The 17,679-nt window shown below is 37.3% G+C and overlaps 1 protein-coding gene across 1 annotated transcript in view; it reads left to right on the forward strand.

Moving 5' to 3' along the window:
* LOC137294602 (uncharacterized) overlaps window positions 1–17,679 on the forward strand; it is a 165,201-nt gene that overhangs the window by 106,598 nt on the left and 40,924 nt on the right. Inside the window, exon 4 of the mRNA XM_067825656.1 lies at window positions 4,108–4,214. Coding sequence (XP_067681757.1) covers window positions 4,108–4,214 — 107 coding nt within the window. The remainder of the gene's footprint in view (window positions 1–4,107; window positions 4,215–17,679) is intronic.

Here is a 17,679-nt window from a genome sequence, read left to right on the forward strand (position 1 = left end):
CCTCACATGTCTAAATACTCAATACAAATTATTCACAGGGTGTTTGACAAACCTCGTGTCATCTTACTGGTCTTCTAATGACATAATTTACAGAGAGCAGAAGGGGGTGAGAAAGGGATGTTGGGGGTGCAAGGATCAACTTTTTGTACAAAAAGTGATTTTGGAAGAGGCTAAAAGGTACCACCGCAACCTCTCCATGTGCTGGATAGACTACAAAAAGGGTACGACTCTGTCCATCACAAATGGATTCTGAAGTCTCTTCAGTGTATTGACCTCCCTGAGTGACTACTTGATTTACTCGAGTCTTTAATGAGTTGCTGGTCGGCTCAACTTGAGATGTACTCGCAAGGGCAGGTGCAGACATAGGAATCTATTCCAATCAGAAGGGGAATTTTCCAGGGGGACTCCTTTAGTCCTTTGCTTTTTTGTCTGTCTCTGAATCCTTTGAGTTTTCTGCTCAATAGGGAGGAGTGTTACCATCCCGGACCTCCTCAGCACAGGTCCCCAACACCTCTTACTCATCTCCTCAACATGGATGACGTCGAGCTCCTTGCCAAAGGAGATACCAATTTGAAAGAAGAAGGTTCTCCTTGTCGAGTCCTTTTCTAATGATATTGGCATGACATTTGGACTCAACAAATGTAATACTCTTCATATGAAACGTGGCAAGGTAACCAATGATGGATCGGTCATGTTACAAGGGGGAGGAGTTATTGAGCATCTTGTGGAAGATCATATCATATATATATAAGATCATACATATTTTGGAATGCAAGTTCGAGACAAGCTCCAGAATGCCCAGATTCAAGGTAAACTTCGGGCCAAGTATAAATCTCGTTTAAAGAAAATCTTGAGCTAAATGCTCGAAACAGGGTCAAAGCCACCAATACTTTTGCTGTGCCAGTCCTCTCCTCTTCCTTTGGAGTAGTTGATTGGACTAATCAAGACATCCAGAGTCTTGACCACCTGACCAGAAGGATCATGTCTGATAACAGAGCACACCACCCTCTTTCTTCTCTTAATCGTTTATATATGCCAATCAATTCTGGAGGTTGGGGTTTTATTAATGTGGAAGCTCTTCATGACAGAATTTTATTGTGCACTTTTGCACATATTTATTTATTGGATGATCCTCTGGTGATGCATGTGAGGACCCACGATGAAAGCAAGGAATTCCACAGCTATTTTAAACGTGCCAAGGTTGTTGGACGTAATCAGATTTGAAGTTGATTTTGTTGATGGCGATGTACTGCTGGACGGTACAGCGATGGGAGTAAACCAGGTGAAGTCCTTTACCAAGTCTGCTCAGAGTTGGTCCTTTGTGGAGAAGCTGTCTGAGAAGCCATTGCATCGTGTGTACATGCAGTGTGTGGAACAGGACAGAACAGAAATAAAATATCAATATGAAATGTCGTCTTTGCAATGAATTTACAGAGACTGACCAACACCTTGTCAGTGGATGCAGTGCCTTGGCACAAACAGCATATCTTAAAAGACATGATGGCATGGCTCACTGCTGACGAATTCCAGCCAACAAACCTGATCTTGTCCTTTTTGATAAAACCAATGAAATTATTTATGAATTTTCTGTCCCTTTTGACAGCAATGTGATTGGCAAGATTCAGGGAAAGCATGATAAATATGTGGACCTTGCTTTGAAATGTCTCGCGTGCATCCCAAGTACACTGTCGTCAGACTGTCCACCAGGAGCACAGCCCTTCTGACAATCTGGGTAATGCAGAAAGCTGCAGTGTTGGGGAGCCTCCATATTCTCGGGAAAGTTCTTGGGTTGGGCTAGGCAGTGTTTTCTGGGAGAAGTCCTATTCGCTGTTTGGGCTGCGTGTAGAGGTGGTGAGGGCCCTGAGCTGATGAAGGATCACCCAAACCCTCACTGCTGTATATCAATCTTAATCTGTAAAAGATAGCAATAAAAAAAATTACCCCCAGAAATGTACATAATTTTCTACACTGTCCCACATAGGCATACTGCAAATCATTTAACGGAGACACGCCCTTCTGATTAGTTGAAATTTTCTTCACAGGAGAGAGTAGTGTACTGTTGTCAATAAGGTTGATTCAGTTGTCAACATGAATAGTTTCAATGAAGGATTTCATTTAATATAATAATGCCAATAAATGATTTGTGTATTTGTACCCTGTAAAGTATATGGGATCTTTAAGTAATTATGGTTCAATATTCAGGTGATTTAGATCATTGTAGTGCTCTTTACGGAAAAGTATAAAAGCAAGAAAGGGATAAAAATAACTGCACATAGAAGCACATTATCATTGTATTAAAGCATTGAGCATTATTAGCAAAATTCGTATGTCATGCCATTGAATGTGTTTTAGGTGTCTGAAACCAAGCACATAAACATTTCTTAAAACCAGATTATCTATAATGTAAATGATATGAAAGTAATCTGGTTTTAAGCAATATTTATATTCCCTTGTCCCTTTTTGTTCAACATGTAACTTAGAAAATATTTTTCAGATTGTTTTCATGTTAGGGATTTTTTTTCAGGAATAACATTAATTTGAGCATAACATGACCACATTTCAATGCATTGTTTATAAATTTTAAGTTTACCTACCATATCAGTAGGAAAGCTGCAATACAAACCTTAATTATGATGTTTTTGATATTTCAAAAATTATCATAAATTCACATCTCTTTAACATGAGGCAAAATTCTCTTAAGTTGTGTCGGATCTTTTTAGTATCACAGTCATCCCCCTGGCATGTCTGTCTGTCAGTCAGTAATTATTTTGTTTCCGGAGCACAACTAAAAAAACATTCAATATTATTAGACCAAAACTGGTAGATATTATATACTGAACCTCAGATTGTGCCTTCTGCAATTTACAGATTTTTGGCATCTTTCTTCGTTTTGTTTTTTGAGCATATAAATTATGAGATATGTGAAGCAGATCCCAAAGTGGTGCCTTTTGCTACTTACAGATTTTTGTGGTTTACCATTTTCTGAGTTTCCATGGAAACAATTTGGATATGATATACTGAACCTAAGGTTGTGCCTTTTGCTGTTTACAGATTTTTTGCATCTTTAGGGTTGTTTTTTTTTTTTTTCCATGGAAAAGTTGGGATGGTCTTTGTTTCCGGAGGACAAGTTTCCGGAGGACAATGTGAAAACCTCTTGTTTTCTTTCAGTAGATCTTGGCAGATATATGAGACAAATATTGAAGTGGTGCTTTTGTTATTTACAGATTTTTGTCATTTTTATTTTTATTGGTTTCTATGTAAACGATTCTTACTTTTTTTATTCTTAGTTTCAAAAGGGACGAATGGGCTCCATTTCGGAGCACAACTTAAAAACCTCTGAATATCTTTCTGCAAAAATTGGCAGATATGTGAGCTAGACATGAAAGTAGTGCATTTTACCAATTACAGGTTTTGGTCACTTTTATTTCTTCCAGTTTTCATGGAAATGATTCGGACTTAGTCTCAAAAGGGAGGAGTGACCTTTGTTTCCAGAGCACAGCTGGAAAGCTTCTTAATATCTTAGAGCAAAACATGGCAGATATGTGAGGCAGATCCCAAAGTGGTGCCTTTTGCTATTTACAGACTTGTTTGGTTTATCATTTTCTGAGTTTCCTTGGAAACGATTTAGACTGAAAAGGAGGGGATGGGCTTTGTTTCTGGAACACAACTCGAAAACTTCTTGACATCTTTCAGTAGGTCTTGGTAGATATACGAGACAGATCTTGAAGTGGTACCTTTTGCTATTCATAGATAATTGCATTTATTTTTTTCCATGTTTTACCATGGAAACGAATCAAACTTAGTCTTGAAAAACATCAAGTAACTGTGAGATGATTTGTTCTTTCAAATATGTGGGGTCCAAGGGGATATGTCATCTTCTGATGACTCTTGTTACTTTTTCTGGTTTCCATGGAAATGATTCAGACAGTCTTAAAAAAATCAAGCAACTATCTGATGATTTGTGCTTCAAGTATGGGGGCCAGGGGGATACGTCATCTTCTGATGACTCTTGTTTTTTCTTGTTGATACTGTGGAATTCTACTGTCATAATATTAATTGTGGGTGGAGATATAAAAAGATTTAATACTTGTGTGCTTCTTTGTTCAGGCCTGGAGAACATGTCCTGCCAGATCCAGTTGCACAGTTCCATTAGATGATGGTAATGCACAGACAGCTGATCAGGTGACCCTCAGACAATTCAGAGAGACAGAAAGGTAGTAAATACAACCAAATATAGGTTATTACAACTTATAGTCACAATTCTATATTTGTAAAGTGAAACAGTGTGTCATGTTTGTTTGCTCATGCAGGATTTTGTGTCCCAGATATTTAGTTAAATTATCCTGACACTGACTGAGCATGCTGAGCAAAGTGCAGTGTTATACTACATCCCTCTTTGGCCATGTGGGCAAGACATTCAGCATGAAGGCACAGGAATGTGAACTTTATGGTAGACACATCATGCTGTTTATTTGAAAACATGGATATTAACTGTGCTAAAATTCGCTTTTTGACATCTTACAAGTAATAAGCTTACATATGGTATTTGTTTAATTTAAATCACACTTCCACACTTATCAGAGGGTACACAAGGTAGGCAGTCTTTGAAATATGTGTTTTGCTGCAATGAAACTACCTTTATAGTTACATCCATTTCTCAAAACAGGTGTCTTAATTCTTTATGACATCAGTTCAGCTTCTGATGATGTCACTTTTAGTTCTAATGTTGTCTCTTCCTGTTCTAATGACATTCCTTCCAGTTCTGATGACATAACTTTGGATGACCCTCACATTTCCATGTCTGTCCTTCACATCGTAGGCCCTTGACCCTATAACTGAAGTTGAACTCTCTAGCTCTCCTCGTTTTTTTAAAGGAGGGTGAACTGTTGTGAGATGATGGACTGACTGATGAACTACTTATGGTCCTATGGTACAGAAGGAAACAAGTCTGGCATGTACAGCTTTTATCTCCTGGGCAATAAAGAATCCAATGACCTTAGTAGATAGCTGAGCATAGATGTATCTGTCAGTACTTGTGGTCTTCAGCCAACCCATGAAAGATATCTTTATCTAGAATTAACTTGCAAGATATGACGTTGGTTATAGTCCGTTTGTGGCCACCAGCCCATGAAGGTCCTGTAAAGATACCTTCCATACTCTGGAAGGAACCTTTTCCTAGTGTTTTATCTTTTTACTCAAAAACTACAAGTACAGTTGTTTTCTAATTTGGCTTGATGCATTTTAATTGTTCTACCATGGCACTACTATTGTACCATTTGTATGTGTGGTTTATCCCCCCGGCATGTAATGCAAATATAGTTGATGCCATCTTGTTTCTGGAGAAGAACACAAAAACCGTTCGGTATGTTTAGACTAAAATTGGTAGATATGATAAATTGAACAGTTCCGTCCGTCTGTCATCATTTTGTTCCCAGAGGCTAGCTCAAAACTGTTCAATATTTTTAGACGAAAATTGATAGATATAATAATCTCAACCTATGGCTGTGCTTTTTACTATTTACAGAGTTTTGGCATTTTTATTATCCCCCGGCATGTAATGCGGGGGATGTAGTCGACGCCTCGTCCGTCCGTCCGTAATCATTTTGTTTCCGGAGTATAACTCAGAAACCGTTCAATATTTTTAGACCAAACTTGATAGATATAATAATCTCAACCTATAGTTGTGCCTTTTGCTATTTACAGAGTTTTGGCGTTTTTATTTTTTTTTGTTTTTCCATGGAACATTTTGGTGTACGTCCAATGGTGGGGTGGACTTTGTTTCCAGAGAAGAACTCAAAAACCGTTCAATATTTTGTCAACAAAACTTGGTAGATATGTGTGGCAGACCCCAAAGTGGTGCCTTTTGCTATTTACAGGTTTTTGTGATTTATTATTTTCTCAGTTCCATGGAAATGTTTCAGACTTAGTCTCAAATTGGAGGAATGGTCTTCATTTCCGGAGCATAACTCAAAAACCGTTCAATATTTTTCTGCAAAACTTGGTAGATGTGTGTGGCAGACCCCAGAGTGGTGCCTTTTGGTATTTACAGGTTTTTTGTGATTTATTATTTTCTGGGTTTCCATGAAATGATTCGGACTTAGTCTCAAAATGAAGGGATGTGCTTGGTTTCCGGAGCATAACTGAAAAAAAAACATTCAATGTTTTTCTGCAAAACTTAGTGGATATACCAATCAGAAGCTGCAATGGTGCCTTTTGGTATTTACAGGTCTTTGAGATTTCTTAGTTTCGTTTCTGGAGCAGAACTAAAAACTTCTTAATATCTGTCAGTGTTACTTGTTAGATATGTGTTGCAGACCCCAAAGTGGTGCCTTTTGCTATTTTCATGTTTTTGTAATTTATTATTTTCTCCGTTTCTATAGTCTCAAAATGGAGGGATGGACTCAGTTTCCAGAGCAGAACTCGAAAACCATTTCATATCTTTCCACAGATCTTGGCAGATATGCGAGACAGATCTTGAAATTGTGACTTTGCTGCTTACAGATGTATAGCATTTATACTTTTCATGAATTCCATGGAAACAATTTAAACTTAGTTTAAAAAATAACAATGAGTATCTGTCAGATGATTTGTTCTTTCAAACTTGTGGGGGCTGGGGGGATATGCTATCTTCTGATGACTCTTGTTCTGAACAGTAATGGTGTCAGAAAATTTGTTGACTAAAATGTCTTTATGTTTAGAAAATTCTTGTACGAGAATTGATCTCTCTTCATCACTGGACCAGGCTTCCTGATGTTTCTTTCCCTTTGACACTTAAGATGGGAAATTTCAAGAACTGTAGCAATGTCAGCTTTGTCTTTGTCAGTTCTACTAAGATAGCAATGAAGATGTAGAATAGAGCGGCAAGTAATGCAGATTACCAATATTGTGCAACGGTCAAGAACAAACTGTTGGTAGTGTTCTGTGTGGACTCATACAGTTTCTCAACTTCATTAAAAGTACTATCCAAGTAGATGGAACCGTGCAAAGTGTCAAACCAGAGACCATATAATAGATATATTATATGGTCTCTGGTCAAACGTAACTGCTAGCAAGCCTGTAGTATGCTGAATTGCACAATGCTTGCTACAAGACCACATGATTCACGGGGAATCCCATTGCCTTTAACGTTAACCTTGCCTTAAGGTGTCTATATTTCAAGTTACGCTTATTTAAGGAATGCCTAATAAACGCGTAAGTATTGTTTAGTGCATGCTTTGTGGTACACTACTTAAATTTTTTAACGTCGTTCCTGAAGCGTTTGTTAACCATGTGTTAGGGACAGACTGCTTCAAGTTACAAGCCCCTGGTATGCTATGGCCAAAATTATGAGTTGGAATTATTATGTCATAACTTTAATTTTTGTGTGAAACTAAATTGGTCTACATTATGGGACACACAGCTCCAGTCAGGGGCCAAGGGAAGTAATTCTATTGACTTGAGATGTGAGCACATGGTCAGTGTGTTAGGAGTGAGGATGTGGAATTGGAGTGGTGGCTGGATAAGATTTGAGGACCTGCATCATCATATATATGTAGCAGGATAAGGGGTGGTGGTTAAAGATGACCAACGCCTGCTGGGGTGTGAGTGGTGACTTGCATCAGCAATTTATTGCAACAATCTTTGGATTTCGATTTCCACCCTGTAAGATGATAATTAAGAAAACAATTATAACACACATGTACTAATACAGTGGTTTACACAATTACAATATAATAATACAAATTACTTGAACTGCATAAACTCCAGATAGACATCGTTAATAATAAACACATGCACTTCACAAAAACATTGCTGTATCAAAGCATTACAATTATAATCAGACAGAAAATACATAGATTTCCACACATATTAGCAATAATAACATGGCATACAAACACATCAAAATAATAAAATACATACCAAATATATGGTACCTAGGTGATGGTGTGGATTCTACCTTACACAATTCTCACTGCATGTCCCATCTATAAATAACATAACACCACTAAGTAATAACTCTAAACAATAAACCTACATAACATACATGTATCCAACAGTGATATGTACTGTGATATTCACAGAAATATATGCAATAAACAGTTATGAAATTATATTACATCTCAAGTGGTACACACATTACATTTACCAGCAATAGATATAAACATGGCTGTTAGGTAGGCACATGTGCTTGTGTGTCACCTGAATCTCATAAAACAGTTCAGTTGTTACTAGTGAACTTGTGATAATAATCATGGTACAATAAACATGAAAATAATGCCTGTAAACACACATTATTTGAGTTAGACTTATACTATTCATAAAATACTTTCATATCTTCACATCACACAGTAATAATGTAACCTAGACATGCATGATATTTATAATGTAGCTACAGTAAAGTTCACTTATAACGTACACGCTTACAACGATTTGCCGGTTACAGTGAACAAATTCAGAAGCCCCGACTGCTTTCCTATATGTTGTTATGAATGAACTACCGTATACACCGAACACTGATAGTACGAATTATCTGTTACAACGAACAAATTGATGGGCCCTCTGTGCTATTTCACACGTTAATTGACGTGTTTATAACGAACAGCTGATCCAAATCCACTCGCGTGTCATCTCACGTGTCACCAATTAGCTTGTGAAAACAAACAGGCTTCCTCACAAGGGATCAAGGGGATAATAAAATAAACTTACCTGTGAAATGTTATCATTTATTTAATCTTGTGAATCTTGTTGACAAGCCATAAATAGTGATCTGGGAAGTCTTTCTTTCAAGTCAGCATGGAAGGGCTTGTCACGGATACGCAAAGCTCTAGATCTTGACACAAAATACCAAATCATCCAAGCTGTAGATGCAGGCGGTAAATCCAAGACTGACATGACAGCAGACTTGGACATACAGATTTCAAGGCCAATCAGTCGTGGTTAGAGAGATTTAAGAAGCGACGAGGGATATATTCAGCCATGACACACGGAGAAAGCTTGTCTGTTGACACCAAGTCAGTTGATGATTGGCTGACGTCATAGAAGCACGAAATTACCGATTTTATTAAAGATGCATAATAAAATACATGATCGATGATGAAGTGAATGATCCATGACAATTACATGTTCGTTGGTTTTGTCTTAAAACCAGTGGCGTGGTGACGATTCTTGGTAATTTCCGAATATTCACGAACATTCCCGAATCGCTTAGAACACACTTCGCTTACGACGAACTGAAAACAGTCCCTTTGAGTTCGTTATAAACGAATATTACTGTATATTTAACAAAAATTTCATCCTACATAAATATTTATAATTACGTCTACTAACCTGAAACCCAGAGAAATTGTTGCCAGACCAATAATGGGAAGAGAAATTAGCTGTCCGTCAAATATGAGATGCCATACAAAGTGCTTCTAATTCAGCTGTATAAGATAGACTGAGTAAAATGTGCTCATGTAAGTTAAAAGGAAACATACAACTTTAAACCAACCAATCGGGGATCAAAGGATAGCTTGCTCTATGTGGATTGTGAACAATAGGAAACAATAGAGCCAGGGTCCAGCTTGGGGCAATCAAGCTAGGGACAAATACCATATATACTATAAAAAATCTGCTCAAATAAAACCACAACCAAGCTGTTTAAAGATTGATACCGTATTTACACCTATAAATAAACTACATAAATATGACTTTACCACATATATTTATATTGTAAAGGGAGCGGCTTTACACAGATGACTATGATGCTTTGCGTTGTGTTTTGTGTGTTCTAAATTAAAGCCATCCTGTTTCCCAGTTCATGGATGTATAAGAGCAAATAGAAACCAACAAATTTCTCAAATGAAGACATACTTTATTAACAAAATAGAACTCAACAAAATCAACAGAAACAATTTACCAAGTCTAACAAAATATACAAATACAATCACTTGAATATCAATACCTAATTAATACCTCTCTTAACCCAACTCTCTTAGTTTCACCTAAACCACCCTCAAAAGATAGCGCTACATCCTACCTAACTTAAATCTCAATTCCTACTGCCTGACTCGTTCCATAGCACCTCATCAATGCTTCAGTCATGCAATATATTTATCTTAACTTGAAACTATTCTGCATGAACTCTTTTAGGAGGGAGGTTCTCTTTTTCAACCTTCCTTTGAACTTTGACTATCAACAAAATTCATGCTTCATCCCCAAACTGCCTATGTTATGACTAGCAGCCTAGTGGCTGGGCATTAACCTACCACACCTGCCTTCATTTGCATGTCTCTACATACCAGTCTGGCTTGATTCTCAGAAGTCTCCTCACTTTGCTATCAACGGGAGACTATCAGAGATCAGGGTCCTACCCTCAGGAATACCAATAGCTGCATGGCAGGTCAGAATTCATGGATACCTCAACAATTTCCTGTCCCCAAATGAAGTCAAAGCTTCAGACAACTCCCATTATCTCAAGGATTTCTTTCAAAAATTGGGATGACTGGTGCATTTAGAAAAATCAGAAAAAGCAAGAACCTTAACACCCTTCAGACAATGGTTGTCGCTGTTGTGATATTTTCACGAGACAGAGGCCTTTCAAGTTGCAGTGAAGCAACTGATCGTCAAAAACAGCAAAAACGAGGGTGTTGAATGAAACACACCAACCTGCATATGAAGTCTGTTTTCCACATGCACTATGGGCTGTTGTGTTTGTGAGTTTGAATCAAACATGGTGCTGGTGTATTTCAACACCCTTGTCTTTTTTTGCTGTTTTTGACAATGTTTCATTTCACTCAAACTCAACAGATAGTGAATCAGTTGCTTCACTGCAACTTCTAACATGTGCTTTAAATTGCCCCATAAGCACACTCAAGGTAAATTTACCTTAGAGTTTATATGACCTCACCACAGTTTAGTTTACAAATGACAATCAAATTTTAGGGTGTTCCCATAATTTTTTTACAGTATATATACTCACATGCAAAAGTAACACAACAGTAGTATAAGTAGTATATGTAATTTTCAATATTAAATATAAGAAATACAAACAGGGTCAGATAGACAAAAAGACTGAGTGAACACATTTCTTTGGCTACCAATACTGATGATATTATTAAGTTTTCAATAGGTAAAGGAGTTGACAAGAATGGATCTCACTGGTGTTGATGGGAAATGTGCTGATCTTGTTTAGAGACGGTAAATCATGGTTATGTTTATATTGAAATGACGGGCAACATTTTGGACTAACACTCCAAAAATAGCCTGGTTTCATTCAATTTGAGTTACACATGGCTTTGTTGAACAAGGACTGATATACCCAACTTTTGTGCAGTCTTATACTAACTGTTGGTGGTGACAATTTGTGCATGTTGGATTTCATGTGAAGTGTGAGAAGTGCATGATACCCATGTAGTCATTGGTGTGGTGCATTTTGGTGACTCCTTCTATTGATGGTTTTAACCTGGGCCTACCAAATGCAACAAAAATTACAGGTGCACTCCTTCAGGCTTCACTGTATGCCCAAACCCATGTCAATTTAGGGTTCCAAGTTTCTTTTGTGTTTGGATGAAAAATTTGCATTTCTTATGTGTGTGGGTATTATTTTGGAAATGTTGTAGTCAGTAACACTACAGACTTATGCGTGTAAGAGGAAAAATACAAATTTAATTCAATCAGTAAACTTACTAGTTGTTTAGTCTGTAACGCTACTGACTAGGCAGAACCTTATTGACTAGGCATTAATGCTACTGACTAGGCAAAACCTTATTGACTAGGCAGTAACACTACAGGGATAGGCAAAACCTTACTGACTAGGCAGTAATGCTACTGACTAGGCAAAACCTTATTGACTAGGCAGTAACACTACTGGATAGGCAAAACCTTACTGACTAGGCAGTAATGCTACTGACTAGGCAAAACCTTATTGGCTAGGCAGTAACACTACTGACTAGGCAGAACCTTATTGCCTAGGCAGTAACACTACTAATTAGGTAGAACCTTATTGACTAGGCAGTAACACTACTGACTAGGCAGAACCTTATTGACTAGGCAGTAATACTACTGACACTGCATGCATACACACCAACATACACCTACTTTATAGCTGAAATTCAACTTAGTATTTCCTTTTAAGTACTTATTCTATCACCACAAATGAACGTAAGTTAGTAATCAATAAGATGGAACATCAGTCCAACTGTCTGCAGAATCTTAAGTTCACCAGCCAAGTCTTGTGAAAGCACTTCAACTTCAGTCCATCCTGTTGTTCATTTATTATCTTCCCACTTTACAGCTCAGTTCATCCAACTGACCAATGCCATCTGCTAATTTCAAACCTTGAGATATTTTATTGCATGTGAGATCTGTAATCAGTGCACCTGTGTGAGCACACCAAGCAGGAGTGGAGTAACTACAACACTAGTATATGCATGTACTTTACAAATTATTCTATACTTGCATTACCTTCAGCGAGGAAATAGTATGATAGTAATTTGATCAACATTACTATCATATAAACATGTTATTTCCATTAAAGTGTTGATACATCACCTTAGATAAACCAATCCCTTAGAAAAGTCAACCCCTTAACTTGACCTTAAAAATCTGTATCAAAATGGTGATATGTTTTGCACATAGGCTAACCCCCTGTGATGGGTCATGGTTAACTCACAGGACAAGACATTGGACAGTTACAGACTTGGATGTAAAAGTATGCTTGGTGAGAGTAACAAACCTTTACTCTAGAAATCCATGTAAACTATCCCAAAAAAGAAATGCATAGGCAGTTCGTATTTTTATAAATCCCTTATTTCCCTGTTGTGATAAAACAGTCATCAGAGTAAGAAAAGTCTGAATGTTAGTCTGAGCAAGATATCATGGCTTGCAGATATTTGCAACCAAGCAGGTATAACAAATGACCATCCCCGTACAGGAAGACCTCGAGGTACCACTGCAGTCCAAGATTGATACATCCGGGTACTACAGTTGCATGTTTGTACGGGTGAGTGCACAGCAGCCAGGGTGCCGGTCAAAGTGTATGGAACAGGTTGAAAAAGATTGGTCTGAGAACCAGGAAACCCGATGTCGGGGTCATGCTACATCGTCACCATCCTGCTCACCGTTTCCGTTATCTAAAAGTATCCACATTATCTTCTTCTAAACTGATGTAAAATTTCATGGACTAAAATCTACTTGTTATATATGTTTGAAAATACAACATTTTTGCAACAAAGGACAAGATATGATAGAGGCCCTTATTGGCCCACAATATGTCATGATTATTAAAATTTTACAACATGATAATTTTAACATAAAAAGAGTTATATTAATTGTTGAAGTTACCTCCAGTTGCATTTTTATGTTTTAGTGTTGTTAGTTTTCCTCTTTGAAGACCTCAAAGTTAACATATTTTACAATATCTTCTAGAAACCTACATTTTCTGATTTTCAGAGTGATAGAAAAGTGTGAGGAAAAGCATAACCCACCGCAATTTTTTCACCGCATGTGAAGAGAGTAAATTAGAATGCACACCTAAACATTGTGGTGGGTCACGCATTTGCTCATGTAGCCATGCTTGTATGGTTCGGCTCTGGGCTGTGACTCAAGAGGACAGACAATGATAATGATGATAATATGATTTATTGCAGTGCTGGATGAGGCTGTTGTTGAGCCAACCTGAGGAAGGGAAATATGTTTCCAGCTCAACAACAGCAAGTGGAGTCATAAAATCTTTAACCAAGTAAATAATTTTTAACAAATATTAAATAGTTTTAAATATCACAGTAAGTTATGCTAAATATATTATCTAAGATATCAGAGACCAGGTAAAAGATATTGCACTATGGAATAAACTTTGAGCACATGGCATCAGCCATGTTTAAATATACACCAATTTTATAATTTAATATTTTTAACTCAATAAATATGATTATCAATTAAATAATACTTTTGTTATTATACTTTTATTATTTGAAGGACATTTTGCACCTTTTGATAGAGAATTATGAAATATAGAGGCAGATGGAAACAGATAGAAAAATGGCCATACCTGAGGAAGGGAAATATGTTTCCAGCTCAACAACAGCAAGTGGAGTGAGGTGGAAAACAGGTGGCCAAAGGAAGTAAGAGGTCAGAGGACACAATAGCCAATAAGGAAGTAGGTAGCACATCAAAGGAAGTCTTTGATGTGACCTATAAATAGAAAAGGGAAAATCCCAAAGAATGGGTTACCTGGCTAAGAATAGAGAGGAAATTAAGGGAAATCCCTGTTGACAGGGCTCCAGGAAACAGAAGGAAAAGGTGAAGATGTTATAGAGGCGGCATTCAACGGCAAAGACTGAGACAACATGGAACAGATAATGATGTTTATGAAATATGATGTTTGATTTGATAATGATCATGATCATGATGAATTATGATTGAACTTACGAGTTTTACGAATATATATAACACTGCTACACTCACATCAAAATCTTTAAAAAAGTACATTATTTTTGGTTTATGAAATTGCCCCTTACAACATCTAAAAAAATAAACATTGACATAAAATAACATCTTTAAAAACAATCCATGACATTTACACATCTATGCCATGATACATTATATTTTGAATGGTTTTGTGCTCTAAAATACACCTATCAAACATCTTTATTAAAATTTTCAATATCATAAGGCACTCGCAAGGCTGATTTATGAGAGGTAGACATTGGGTTGTGGTTGTTAGTCTCTGCTAGAAAAGTAAGAAGATGTCTGAAGATTTTCAAAATATGAGCACTGTAAAGGTGAAAATCTTTGTTATTATGTCAGAATTTGATCATAGTTTTTCTATCATCTGTGTATCAAACACCTTTTAGTTACCTGTCACTGTCAAAATAACACTGCCATTCAACAGGATTGCCATGTATAAACTTATTTATTTTCCAAGAACTTATGTACCTTGATGTTTCCAATGACATATTAGATTTCATTTAACCAAAAAGACTACACTAAACTGTATAAAAAGGATTTTTTTTCAGCTAGAATAAGAACATTGTATCAAGGTCTAGCAGTTGATTATTATTGTCAAGTCATACATAGTTGTAAAGTGTAATATATAAGCTTAAATTCACATTGTGAGACAAAGGAATGTGTTGCCTAATGGTTGCAATAGTGGTCATTTGTATTTTTTTGTTATCAGACATGCAGGTTCAAAGCCATGTAACTTTTCTTTCTTTTTTCCAAAGTTTGTTTATCAAGTCTACAATGTTGGGTAATCTATGTAACAACACTGTTGAAACAAGCTTTAATTAACATCATGTAAATCTTTTCTTAAGACACTGACCATTCAACTTTTCAAGTCGGTTTCGTTGCCTTTGTTCCCAATATTTTAAAATTCATATTTGATATATTTTGATCTGCCTTAGGTTTATACACTCTTGAATGCTGCAGTTCTTGACAGTGAATCAGAAACTGAGATTGATGATTGTGTGAATGAAGAGTAATAGTGGATGGTTTATATCTTTAAAGTGGATAAGTTGTGAACAATTACTCTGTGAAGTCTTGTGAATACTGACTTGAACACTTGCATGGTGTTAATATGAACCTGTGCTGACAATGAAATTTCACCCAAAATGGGCCCCTTTCAGGTCAACACCTGTGATTTTTAGTGCAACATGATTGGTTATTGTAATAACATATGATGACTGAGATGTTAACGGTATATTTGCTAAAACTGGTTGTAAATGCTGACTTGTAACACTTACTAGTTAAAATGAAGCTGTGCCCCAAACGTAGTTTTACCCAAAAAAGGCCCCTGTGATTCTTAGTACAACATGATTGGTTATCATTCTCACATGTTGTAAAATTGACCCTTGGATTACATTTGCAAAGAATGTTGTGAATAATGAGTGAGTTTTGGGGACACAGTTGGCAAATAATTGAATTAACAATGTTTTGCAACCCTAATTGGGCTTCTTGAGGTTAAAACATTATGATTGATACTGACATGTTTTTCAGCATGACTACCTGTTGTAAAACTGCTGTAATTTGTATGTAAAATGACAGTTGTAAATAAGTCATTATGGCACAATGATATTTCTTGTTATTTTTCATGGGAGCCGACAAAACCCATTTTGGGCTCCTCTGCAGTGAAATTACATCTCAGATCATATAAAATATAGCATAGTAGTATAGGGAATGACAGTTCTGGACCACTTTCAAGAAATGTCTCTACAAAGCCTTATTTAGTAAATAAGGCTTTGGTTGGGCCATTAGCTCTTGCTACTATTACCCCTACTACAAAAAAAGTTGGCGTGCCTATTACCGTGTATTGGTTGGAGGTAACACTGTGCCGTACGGTACGATCAATAATTCTTCTCTTACAAAACCCCTACCCGGCCCATCCCTCAAGTAGTACAAGTTAGGTTCGTCGGCTTTTATATCCACTTTATCTATGTTGTAAGTTTTGACTGACCATATAGGATCGGTGGCCCGCTTACGGCTATCACCCTCGTGTTCCCCCGGCTGGTATAGATACCTCACTTTGGCGGCCTATGTCACGTTTATATCGATGAAACAGTTTAACGTGAACCGCCTACGATCTCTTTGGTGTTCATAATAAAGGCTTGCTGGGCTTTTTGTATCCCCTGTTCTATGTACTTTTTTTTCTCGTCCTCGCTGATAGCAGACTTACGATACTTGGATCGAATATCTTGTTTCATTCCGTTATATTTTTTGAGTTCAGAGAGGATTGAACGAAACTCCTCTTCTGAGATCTTACTATCAGAGAGTGCCGTGGAAATACGCTCACTCACTGTGTTCAGCTTTGCTTCGGCCAGAACCCTGATCTCGTCGTGTTTCAATGCCTTACGATGCAGTCTGCGTGATACCAACTTAAGCGCCAACCCTAACACCCCCGCTATCCCAGCTGTTATTTCAAAACCTAGCACTATAGGTGCAGCCACGATGGTGGTTAACAACCCAACGCCTGCCGCCCCTAGTCCCATGCTGGTTGCCATAAGGGTAGTGTCAGCCCCGTCCACGATATTGAAAGCTCTATTGTACTTCTTACATAGTGCTTTCCGCGTGTCACGGTCTTGTTCTAGTTGACGTTTCACATCACATAACTGCCTCAAGCGGAACCCATCTACGGTTTCCAACGTCTTCGCTACTTCCTCTACGACTGGGTACAGACCCATCCTATAATATATATTATGAAAGATATTTTAATTGGGTTTCAGTTAATAGTCTATAAATGAATTTGAAGTCTACAAGATCTATCTTATCAGTCAGGGTAATAGGTGAGAGGCTAATATACCTTTCTGTTGTAATAAAAACCCCACTGAGACTTATTAAGTGGTTTATAGGACCCCCGTAGGAATCCTGTTGTATAACAATACGACAATATTGGTCTATGTGTTCGTCAAACCAGTGTATTGACACCCCGGGTAAAATTTGGTGTGCTCTTGAGGTGTTTTCATTGTCTAAATAGAAAAAGAAGACTTCTATGATTAGTGTGAAAGGGGCTGAGTAGTATAGGGAATGGGGGTTTTAAAACACTTTCATAAAACCCCTCTACAAAGCCTTATTTACTAAATAAGGCTTTGGTTGGACCATTAGCTCTTGCTACTATTACCCCTACTATAAAAAAGTTGGCGGTAATTACTGTGCCTTGGTAGGAGGTAATACTGTGCCGTACGGTACGATCAATAATTCTTCTCTTACAAATCCCCTACCCGGCCC

The sequence above is a fragment of the Haliotis asinina genome, chromosome 8 (genome assembly GCF_037392515.1).
Source record: "Haliotis asinina isolate JCU_RB_2024 chromosome 8, JCU_Hal_asi_v2, whole genome shotgun sequence".
In the NCBI taxonomy this organism is placed as follows: Eukaryota; Metazoa; Mollusca; class Gastropoda; order Lepetellida; family Haliotidae; genus Haliotis; species Haliotis asinina.